General features: G+C 34.3%; 1 protein-coding gene across 1 annotated transcript in view; it reads right to left on the bottom strand.

Annotated features, from left to right (window-relative positions):
• The window catches only part of ROBO1 (roundabout guidance receptor 1), a 1014586-nt gene that overhangs the window by 80557 nt on the left and 921257 nt on the right, over positions 1–12772 (bottom strand). Inside the window, exon 18 of the mRNA XM_044670323.1 lies at positions 11302–11473. Coding sequence (XP_044526258.1) covers positions 11302–11473 — 172 coding nt within the window. The remainder of the gene's footprint in view (positions 1–11301; positions 11474–12772) is intronic.

The raw sequence follows: 12772 nt of genomic DNA on the forward strand, positions 1-12772 counted from the left end.
TCTCAATAGGAACAGAGCTAAATTCAGTTAGTAGTAAAATGTTATTTCCTCAGACTTTTAAAAAGCACATTATACAAAACATGAGAGTAAAAAGCATCTTGAAATGACACTGTGCTTTCTTCATAAGGTAGATGCTAAAATTATGTTTTTAAAAGAAAGTTTCCCAAATCTTATAATTCACAGCATAAGGTTCTCTGTCCTAGTGTCTTGTTCAAAAGTATCCCGAAAAATCACGCATTATAAAATGGAACAAAGAAAAAATGAACTGACGTTACCACTGGATGGCTTGGAAAATATATTTTAAGAAGATAGGAAAGGCTGTGAGAAAGGGATAATAAAAATAAAAAATTATTTAAGTACATGTTTATACATATATTTCCCCTTTAGTTATCCATACTCAGAAAGCAAATTGAAGAAATAGTTGCTCAAAAATAAGAATAATTAATGTTTTATATTAACACATAAATATTAAAAGTCTTCAAGCATACTATATTTCATTTCTCATCTATGGAATTCATGTTTCATCAATACTTCCATTTTACAATGCACACAGTAAAGTATGTTGACAAAGATTTCTCAGTGACTCTAGGACAGCTGTTCTATGCTACCAACCAACATTCTACTTTGGCTCTAATAGACATTAATATTGAGGATTTTCAGTGGGCTGAAAATTTCCATTTCTGTGTTGTAGATTTACTGATTTTGACTTAGTCAAATAGCAGTTCTTCCCTGCAACATCTGGTTGAATGGAAAGTTGTGTTTTTGTATATTTCATTGAGACAGGTATATTTAGATAAGAAGCAGAGTGCTAAATTAACTGGCTTTAAAATTTTCTGTTAGAAGAACCTGATTCACAAAGGAAAAACTGGTTAATTTCCAAAAACATTCTCAAGAGTGCTAGTTGTTGAAACTATTTACATTTCAATAATATTGCTGATAATATGTCCATATTAACATGTTTTCTTTTTTCTTCTATTATATACAATTATCACATCCTGAAAAGTAAACTTGAAGGGCAGGAAGCTATATTCCATGAATGCATTTACTTTAGGAATAGCTTCTTTGATATGAATTATTTTCCCATTTCCTATTAATTTTTCAATTTTTTTTTGCTTGAAATGTATTACAGATTTCATTCTATGAAGGGGTCAAGGTTCTTTTCACATACAATCATCTGGATACTACAGTTTGTTGACTGAAAGTTTCATTTCATGTTCCATATCCTTTTATTTTCAGTAAGCCTAAAAGTACTTCATACTCTGAAAGTTCATGAAGCAGACCTATTCTTTTCTTCCTAATATACCCTTTGTATCTGCTAGGTTTATAGATTTCATGGCTATTTGTGCAAGGTTAAGTTGGGTTGCTTCAGATTTTATGGAGACAGCCGAGTGGAGTTCCATACAAGTGGCCAGATGGGCTTAGTAGTATAAAGTACAGTATGACTAATGAATTAAAACTGCCACTCTAGTTCTTATCCTTTGTTTCCCTGCAGCTGAGGCTGTATTATGATATGGAAAACTGGAATGCACTTATAATTTCAAAATAATCAAATATGACCTTTTAAATCTTTTTAAAGTTTAAATCTTAAATCAATTAAATTATAGGTAATTTTTCCCTAGATCATCCTACAAACACATAGAAATTAAATTTTATGCCCTATTAAAATATATAAACAGTTTAGAATTATGTAATAATGTAAGAATATTAAATTTTAGAACTATTGACATTTTATAAAGTAGTACTACATGCATATTTATAGCAATAAGATGAAATGTGTACAAAAAACACCATTAAAACACCAAAGAATCCCTATAAAAAGATTTATACATATATGTACAATGCATAAACATGCACATGCATGCACCTATGCATTTACCCCTATTTTGGCTATTTTTTTCTCATTACCTTTGTATTATACATTATTTTCACTCTTGCTGTGGCAACTTCCTCTTTTGGCAGAAAGAAAAATAAAATAAGTGGCAGGCAGAATGACATAGAGGACAGGGCATTAGACTTGTAGTCAGGAAGACCTAGTTCATATTCTGCCTCAGATTAATTGCATGTTTCACCAAATTATTCATATGAATTTTAAATGATATTGATTTGGGATAGATCTAAAATATTTCTTTGCTATGTGATTCTCCATAATTCTCTTAACCTCAGTCTTCTCATCAGTAAAATGAAGGGGTTGGATTGTTGGCCTCTAAAGCCAACTATATGAAATGATTACAAATAACTGAAAATGGCAGTGTGTGCTTTATTCTAGAAGGGAAATTCAAGATTTCCAAACTAGCTTTATGAATGAAAGTTGGACTGCAAAGCAGATGAAGAATCATTTAAAACAAATATAATCTAGGATTATCTACATAAAAGGCCATAAGTTGAATAACACTCAAGCAAACTAGTTCCAAATATATTTATTTTCTCAGTCTACTTGCTTAATGAATATAAAGAATGCTAAAGTTTAGAGTACAACAGAATGAGGAATTTGTTAAACCTACTTCATGAATCTATATCACAATCAATCAGTGGTGGGGCCTCGGAAGGCTGTCATTACACTCCCTATCCCTACACACACACACACACACACACACACACACACACACTACATTCTCCTAATTGCTTAGTAACTTAGGTGTATACAAAATAATTAAATAGAGAATTCTCTAAGTGAAAAGAAGGATCACTGAATAATTTACATCCAATTTAAGGGTTATCAATGGAAATTTCAGCTTTAAGAGATGTTTTTCAAATTATAAAGTGAATACTAATTTAAAAAACATTACTACACAGGTGAGCTCTTCTACATGTTATTTAAATGACTGAGGCTTAACTTTTTAAACATCTACATTTTAAAAAATCTAACTTTTTAAGTATTGGGGTGTAAAATGTTTTAAAACATATTACCTTATTTACCTTTGTAAACAGAATACTTTTCCTTTTGTACAAGACTTGTGATTCAATAGTCTAGAGAATGTCCAGTTGTAGTAACCAAAAAAATAGAGACTCAGAGTACATAGCTTAACATATGCTCTGTTGAGCAGGGTAGCTACCAGAGACTCATAGCTCATAACTTGGCTCATACCTTGACAGCATCATGCTCTACCTAACAGTACCACTACTCCCTTAATAGAATAGCTCTAACTCCTAAACCCGAACCCCAGACAGTAAGGTTTCCATGGTATCTGGAGGTATCAACACTCAATACTCCCATCAAGAAATGTTTTGTTATTATCAAGCTCCAGGACACCTGTACCTGTCTCCCAGCCCCTGAAACATATAAATTCCCTCCTCTGAATGCATCACTTGGGACTCTCTTGCTGAGTTCCCCCAGCGCACACTGGTAATAAAGCTTTCTCCTGCTTTGCTTGCATTGTCTCGTGTGCTCCTTTGGTGGCCACCCATTTGAACCCTAACACAGTGAAAAGAAAAACGCTCCTTTACCCATGCATATCTGAACTGGCACTATAAGTTACAGTCATGAAGAGCTGATTGAGATACTGAAAGGATTATGGATTTGTCCAGAGTCACCTGTCAGTATTTGTTATTTCCAAGTCTTCCTGTTACTCCAGGACTTCCAAGTATATGCTCCTTTTCTTATTACCTTGTATTTAACTACATTGCATCTATATGTGTGTGTGTTCATGTGTATGAACATGTTGCTCCCTCCTCTATATAACATAATCTCCTTAAGTTTTAATAAGGATGTTTTAATTTTTGTCTTTGTGTACTTAGCATCTAACACAGAGCTTGGAGTTGACTGATTGATTCTTGACTCATGACAAACTACCTAACCATTCCACCTCACTGACACTCTACAAAGAGAATATATAAAATACAGTGTAGCTATTTTTTTCTTTTAAAACTGCAATATTTATAAATGTTTCTTATTTTTTCTGAATTCTTGATATTGTTTTCCTGCCCTTTTAGATACTTGAAGTAATGCTTGAATGTTTCTGAAGCTGAATATCCACTAATAATAATATCACGTATTTCACTAAATTCATGCATATGTATTTTAAAAGCTATTACCCTTGGTATACATGTAAAATGAGGGAAGGTAAAAGAGGCAGTGTCTTAATGTGATTTGAAAGTAACTAGGAGATGTACCTACTCAAAAACATCTCCATGAGTAGCCTGTAATAGAATCTGAAAATCTAACCATCATCATAAATTTCTCTGGGTATTGTACCTCTTTTAGGCCCCTGTTTGCAAGAATGTAGAACATGTGAAATTAGAAATATATGATGGAGAAATTATTAATCAGAGAACAATTTCCTAAAGGAAAAGAGGAGGCAGGATATGTTATAAAAAAGGTTTTGGGGAGATGAGAAAGAAAGATCCAAGAAGTATCATGAAATCAATAGCTTTCATAAAGGACATTGAGGATAATAAGTCAGAAAGAACACTGGAAAAAATCTTATAAGTAAACAAAAAAATTATACTCTAGATGTAAGACATGTAAATTATTGAGAAACTGATTTCAGGTGCTTAATGAATGATATTCTCCAAAAGAAGTTTTAGTTTTTAAAAAATGTACAAAATCAAAGATTTACAAAACATATTTTTCATATCCCATTATTATCCTTTTATCATACTGAGTTATATTTCACTATATGTATAACATTAATCCTTAAGCTAAATTATGATCTTAATTCACTGCCTCAAAACTCTTCCCATTCCTCATTTCTCTCAGAACAAGAAGAGAGTCTTGGTTAGAATCCAAGCTCTGCCATTTATGATGTGTTTGTTACTTTAAGAGCAGGTCACAGTTTCTCTGAGGCTCAGATTCTTTTGTGCAAAATTGAGAGGGATGCAGTCAATGATCTCTAAGGTCCCCCCCACAAGGTCTAAATCTATTATTCTATAAGACCATTTTTTTTGGCTTGATCTCTCCCAATTCTACTGAAATGTGACCTATATGCCAAACAAATCAGAGAACTGTTTCCAGAGCATTCTCTGAAAGCTAGCATTTTTACCTTTCTAATGGTATTCTATTTCACTATAATGTCCTTTCCTTAGATTTCATCCAATGAAAATCAAGGTCCAACTCAAATGATACCTTAACAGTGAAATGTTTCCTGAAAACTTCACCTAAAACTAATCTGAACTTCCTAAAGCTCTTTGTAACTTTCTTAGGCCACAAATGAACATAATTCCTAATAGTTTCTCTTGAAACAAAGCTTTTTCTTGTTGGGGAAATTGTCCCTGAATCAACTGGCAATTTACATTCAGATCATTGATTTGTAAGAGCTCAGATGAGAATTAGTAAAAAGCGAGAAATAAATATTGAGGAAACATGACATGTCTGAAAACATTTATTAGAATTATTTCTATGTAATCTGGGAGAAAATAGAAAGAAAAAAAGAAAAGGGGGAAAAAGGGAAAACGTGGCATACATTTTTAAAAATTCAATCATGAATTACTTAAAAACAAATAATTGACACAAATGGAATAGAAAAATAATTACAATAAAAGCAACTATAATAATTTTGTATACATATTTTAACTTAAACAAATTGCCACAAGAGGACCACAAAGGCTCAAGAAAATGTGTTAGCAAATACTAAGGTTAATTGTAAGAGAAAGACAAGTAGCAAAGACAACACTGGTTTAGAATATAAAATGAATTCTAAATCTTACAAACGATAATGAATGATTACAAGCAGTATTGCTTCATAAAGCAGAAAAAACCAACAGAGGGTTGAAACTTGTTCAAAGAAAACATGGCAATATAATTAAAGGGCATTTAAGGATAGGAACAGAAGAGGGCAACAAACAGAAGAAAAATGGAAATGATTTGTTATTATTAATTTTAAAACTTTTCTCTAACCAGACAGTGTAATCATCAAAATTTGGCCATGACGCCATATTCCCATATTGGGAGATAGAAATGGGACAAAAGAGAAGTAACATGAGAAAAGTAGCTAGAGTAGACCAAGGCCAAGGAAGATGCAACACAATTATGAGAGAGTAGAGGATTTATATATGAGGTATCTGAGGGATAGATGACTTTATTAATATCAAAAAAAGCGACTGAGAGAACAACAATAATTACTGCAGATGCTCCCTTTCCCACTTAAACAAAATCTTTATGAGTTTAATATAGAGAAAAAATAGGCATAGTCATAAGAATATTAATAGGGAATAGCAGGCTATTTTTCTCCGACAATGAGCTACATCTTTACCATTTCACAATTCAATTAAAGATGCATTATATTTATTAAGAAAACCTACTGGGCTTATTATTTGTTAGAATTGGTTCTTGTGCTGTCTAACATTTTTAACAATGAATCAGAAAATGGTATAGATGGTATGGTCATCAAATTTTCAGGTGATACAAAATTAATAGAAATATGTAGCCCACTATATGAGAAATCAGAATACAAAAGGATCTTGATTGCCTAGAATCCTGAGCTGAATCTAATACAATGAAATTTAATAGGAATAAATAGAAAGTCTTATACCTGGATACAAACAAACATATAAACACAAACTTCAAAAGTAGAAGCTGGAGGAAGATTAGTTAGATAGCAGTTGTTCTAAAAGCCATCTTGGCCTATGTTAGAACTATGATGTTGCAGAGGAAAAAAAAAATTTAAATCCAATCTTAGGCTTCTTCAAGAAGAGTACAAATTCCAGGAACAGAAAAGTAACTTCATTTTATGCTGTCCTTATCAGGTCTTATTTGGAGTAATGTATAACGTTCTGAGTACCGTGGTTTAATGAAGATTTTAATAAATTGGAGAATATCCAGGGAGCAACTGGAATAGTGAAGGACCTTGAGTCAATGTCACATGTGAACTGCTTGAAGAAGCTAGATTTTTTTAGCCAGGACAAGAGAAGACTCAGGGGATCTCATAATGCTTAAGGAACACTATATGAAGGAGGAATTAAACTTTTTCAACCTGTTTAATCAAAAGGAAAGAATGAGAAACAAGAGAATGGATGCTGCAAAGGAAATACTTCCAAACAATTAATGCTATCAAAAAATGGAATAAAATGCTTCATGAGATAGGATCCTTTCCCTAGAGGCCTTTAAACACAGGCTATACAATCACTTTTAGGTATGTTATACTGGAGAATAATTTTGTCAACTGATCAGACTAAATGGCCACTGAGGTCAATTCTAACCCTCAAACTTTGGGACTCGGTGATTGTTGGAAGGAATTTCCAAATTAATGAGATCAGAGATATAACTGAGTGTTTGAAGGGAAGAGATATTAAACTTTTCAGAAATATTCACTTTTGGGGGCAGAGTCAAGATGGTGGAGAAGGTATATATAGATCCTCATCTGATCTCTACAAAATTACCCCTCCAAAAAATATGATATAATGCTTTAGAACGAATACGATAGTAGCAGAACCCATAAAAAGACAAAGAAGAGCAACACAAGGAAAATGGTGCTCTGGGGTGGAGTTGGAGTTGGAGTGCTGCCAAGGCAGGCCCCACCACAGCAATAGGACCTTGGGCCAGCTGAAGCAGCAGTAAAGTTTTCTGTAGCTCTCAGCCACAGACATTATGAGGGGATTCAGCAATTGCTCAAAAGGAGATTATTGGGAAATTATATATCCCTTACTGGTTCTGGGTGGAAGACTCATTACTCATACACAGGCCAAGGTTGCAGTCTGGGAGTATTTGCAAACACCAGGACTTGTAGCCAGAGGGGATCAGGGGACCCTGGTCACAGTTCCAAGGGGGAGAAGAGCGCTTTTCTTATTTACCAGGGCACAGGCCAACAGAGTATTAAACACACCTGTGTTTATATCATACCACCTTGGAAGAACAGAAAGTAGTAGATCCCCACAGCTAGCTCCAAAGGTAGCTGTGCAAAGAACCTGAAGCTTGGAACAATGCTCCCCCTCTACCACAGGTACAACTTTAATAGTTTGTTTTTTAATTAAGAAAAAAAAAAGGAAAAGGCTGGAAAATGAGCAAACAGAAGAAAAAGAAACTCAGCATAGAAAGTTATTTTGGTGTCAGAAAAGACCAAAACACAAATTCAAAAGGTAACAAAATCAATACTGATACATCCAAAGCCTCCAGAAGAAAATAGGTATTGCTCTTAAGGCCAAAGAGAGTTAATGGAAAAGCTCAGAAAGGATTTTTAAAATCAAATAAAAAGGTAGAAGAAAAACTGGGAAAAGACATGGGAGTAATAAAGGAAAATCATGAAAAATGAGTCAATAGCTTGGTAAAGGAGGCACCAAAAATACTGAAGAAATTAATACCTTAAAAAACAGAAAAGACCAACTGATAAAAGGACAAAAATACAATGAAAAGAAGTATTCCTAAAATAGCATAACTGGCCAAATGGAAAAAGATTTACAAAAATACAATGAAGAGAATTTGAAAGACAGAATTGGCCCTATAGAAAAAGAGGTACAAGGGAGGAAAAGAACTTTTTTACAAAGTAGAATTGGCCAAATGGAAAAGGAGGTACATAAGATCACTTAAGAAAACCATGCCTTAAAAATTAGAATTGGAGAAATAGAAGCTAATGACTCCACAAACATAAAGAAACAATCAAGGAGCAGCTGGGTAGCCCAGTGGATTGAGAGTCAGGCCTAGAGATGGGAGATCCTAGGTTCCAATCCAGCCTCAGACACTTCCCAGCTGTGTGACCCTGGGCAAGTCACTTGACCCCCATTGCCCACCCTTACCACTCTTCCACCTAGGAGCCAATACACAGAAGTTAAGGGTTTAAAAAAAAAGAAAGAAACAATCAAACAAAATCTTAAAAAATGAAAAAACAGAAGAAAATGTGAAATATCTCATTAGAAAAACAACTGAACTGGAAAATAAATCTAGGAAACATAATCTAAGAATTATTGGACTACTTGAAAGCTATGATCAAAAAAAGATGTTAGTTATTATAGTGTAAGAAATTATCAAAGGAAACTGTCCTGATATTCTAGAACCAGAAGGCAAAAAAGAAATAGAAATAATCCATTGATCACCTCCTGAAAGAGATCCCAAAAGGACAACTCCCAGAAATGTTACCAAAATTCTAGAACTTCCAGATCAAGGAGAAAACATTACAAACATCCCCCCAAAAAAATAAATTCAAATATCACAGAACCATAAGCATAACAACACAAGATTTAGAAGCTTCTACATTAAAGGACCAGAGGGCATGGAATATGATATTCCAGAAGGCAAAGGAGGTAGGACTTCAACCAAGAATCACTTACCCAGAAAAACTGATCATAATCCTTCAGGGAAAAAATGGGTATTCAATAAAATAGAGGACTTTCAAACATTCCCGATGAGAAGACCAGCACTGAAAGGAAAATCTGACTCTCAAATACAAGATTCAAGAAAAAAAAGGAAACAGGAAAGAGAAATCAAAAGACATTCAATAATATTAAACAGTGTACATCCCTACATGGGGAAATGATTGTTGTAACTCCAAAAACAGTGTCATTATTAGGTCAGTTAGAAGAAGTACATTCATAGACAGAGAGCAAGGTTGTGAGTTGAAGATGACAGGATTAATTAAGGCACAAGAAAGAGGAATGAATTGGGAGGGACAGAAAGAGAAAAATAAAATGGGCTAAATTATTGCAAATAAAAGAGGCTTAAAAAACTTTTACAGTGCAGGGAAAGATGGGAGAGGTGGGAAGGGGAATGGTTAAATTAGGGAAGAACATACATGATCATTGGATATAGAGAAAACTATCTTACTTAAAGGAAAATAGGAGGGAAGGAGATAAGAGAAAGGGGATGGAGCTAATAGAAAAGAAGCCAAATTGGGGGAGGTCAGAACCTAATAAGAAAAGAATTTATTTAGAAAAGAATCACAAAAGCAGAAGTCTATATGAATTCTTACTTTAGCTCCAGGTGAATGCTTAAGGGGGTATGAAAAATTTTATTTAATTTGTTGTAGGCTAGAAGTAGAGGTATGCCAAAAATAATTCCACTGAATATTTTCTGATTTAATAATTTCTACTGAAACTGCTGAAAGGAAACATGTCCTTTATCCAATGGTCTCGTTAAATTTAGAAAAATACATTATCTATAACTAAATTTAGATATACTTTCTTTTTTTAAAAAAAAACCTTACCTTCCAATTTAGAATCAATATTGTGTTTATTGGTTTTAAGGCAAAAGAGTGGTAAGGGCTAGGTAATGGAGGTCAAGCGACTTGCCCAGGGTTGCACAGCTAGGAAGTGTCTGAGACCAAATTTGAACCCAGGACCTCCCAACTCTGGGCCTGGCTCTCAATCCACTAGCAAGGCCTAAGTCCATTCAGCAAAGCTGTGGAGGAAGCAGACCCTCAGAAACACTGAGGTCATAATTCAGCTAAATGAGACATGTGGTCTATGCCTCATCTGAGGCTTCAAACACCTCCCCACTATATCTTGCTGTAACTAGATGTTCTTACAAAATCCTACTGAAGCAAGCATTCTCTGGAAATCTGGGTTAGATGGTTACATAATGACATGCTGATTTATCAGCCTATAGAAAACTCTGTATAGATTCAATGAGGTAAACCAAATCCATTGTGTTGCAATGTAAATCATTACTTTGTCATTGTGTATGTAAAAGTCTCTATAAAACAGAATCCATAATCAATAAACCTTGCCTTGAAAGTCACTGGCTTTCTTGGTCCTCCCAATCCCTGGCTTTGTTCTTTCTTATTTTCCTCTATTTCCTTTACCCTGCCCTGAGGACCCCATGAATAATTTGGCAAGGAGGACTTGTCACAATATGTATTTGCATAGTGCTTAACTGGAAAATTCAACACAATTTCAGCTTTGAGAATGGTGAAATATATAAAACTGATAATTTATATCATGATAATAACATTGGCCTACATTAAAGCCCTAAAAATACTGTTAGTTGTGTTTCTTTTTTATAGGAAAGCAGTACAGTAGGAAATCTCTCATTCTTGACACATTAGTCCCACAATTCCCTACTTTCAAAAATAATATTTGTGTGATTTTGAAATTTTTCTAATTATATTAGTCTAAGTAAATAAGTTACAAATACTATTACTATAAAAACCATGTAATACCAACAACATGTTTAGGACCAATGTCGAAGAATAATGACAGAAAATGTGGAATATCTTTTGTTTGACTATGAATGTTTCAAAGATTATGTTTTTTATTTTCATTTTTTTTCCAAATGGGGAGAGAAAAAAAAGTCATCATTAACAAGATTTAATTTAAAATAATTACTATGTCCTTTGTTTTCTACTTTAGCTAAAAATGTATTGTGGTTTCGTGAAATTAAAGAGAAGGCCAAAGATGATAAAAATGAATTTGCAAACATTTTTAACAATTGAGGCTTACCTAACTGAATGAATTGTGGCTCACTTTTCACACCAGATCCTGCCCCTGTACTGGCTGCTACTTCCACACTGTATCGAACACCAGGAACTAGAGATGGAATGATTACAGAAAAGGTAGAACCATCCACTGTCTTGTTTATGTGGTATCGACTTTCATTGCCCAGACACCAAACCTGTAGGGAAATGAGAAATATAGAGTAGTAAGTTTTCTGAATCTGTGCAGAGGTTAGCAAAATAGAAAATTCTCAAAAGGATATAGCCCCCAGTGTTCTTACCATGAATAAAGCAAGATTTCCATGAATCCGACATTCCAAAGAAAAATTATCCCTAAAAAAAAACTAATTTAACTAGCCCCAATCTCTTATCTAAGTGTCCCATATTGTTAAACAGGATAAACATGACAACAATTCTTATTTTTAGTTTAAAAGATTCAAGGGGCAGCTACATGGCTCAGTGGATAAAGGGCCCGTCCTAGAGATAGAAGGTATTGTGTCAGGGACTGAGGACTCAAGGTCTGAAAAGGCAAAGGTCTGTTGACCCCTGATATCAGGTGAGGTCCAGGGTCTGACTAAGATCTGAGATCCCTCAGTTTCCCTATTTCCCATCAACAAAGTAGTTGATTCCCTTAGTTTCCACATTTCTCGAAGAGTTGCTGATAGAGGCAATAATCTTTCCCAGGCTCCCTTTCCCAGACCTTTTTTCCCCAGACAGAAAAACATGTTTTATCAGTACCTGCTTCTCCCCTTTCTCAGTTACTGTTATTGTCCCTGATATCCCTACCTTCAGTTCCTTGCTCAAGGCTCTTTCAAGGCTACCTTTGTTATGAGAAAGTTTCTTGAATTTCCATGAGAAAATTTCCTTGTGGTTTTTGTCTTTATAAGCTTGTATTCATTCAATAAAGTACACTTGGTTGCCATCAGCAACAGAGGCCCTTCCAACCCCTAACTTTGACTTGACTCTTTTTTCCCCAGTCCTTACCTGAGGACTCTTGGGTCCCATTCTGCCCCAGCTTCAGGACTTTTACACACTGTGGGTTTCAAATCTGGCCTGAGACAATTCTTAGCTGTGTGACCCAAGGCAGGTCACCAAATCCTTTATCATTCCTTTTGCATTGGAAACAATATTAATATTCATTCTGAGGTTTAAAAGAAATGATTCATAACAAATCAACTAATGAAACCTTTATTAAATGCCTATTATGTACCAGACACTGTGCTAAACATTGTTAAGCAAAAAGGAGTAGGAAGGCTTTTTTCTTAAAGATCTTTGATTTTTCTGATGAATTTGTGACTAAAAAGCAAATACTTTTTGCCAAAATTTCTTCAAAGATCCAGTTTCAAAGATGAAAATGAGTCAATTTAATGAAAGGAAGGAAGGAAGGAAGGAAGGAAGGAAGGAAGGAAGGAAGGAAGGAAGGAAGGAAGGAAGGAAAGAAGGAAGGAAGGAAGGAAGGAAGGAAAGAAGGAAAGAAG

The sequence above is a fragment of the Gracilinanus agilis genome, chromosome 3 (genome assembly GCF_016433145.1).
Source record: "Gracilinanus agilis isolate LMUSP501 chromosome 3, AgileGrace, whole genome shotgun sequence".
Classification (NCBI taxonomy): Eukaryota; Metazoa; Chordata; class Mammalia; order Didelphimorphia; family Didelphidae; genus Gracilinanus; species Gracilinanus agilis.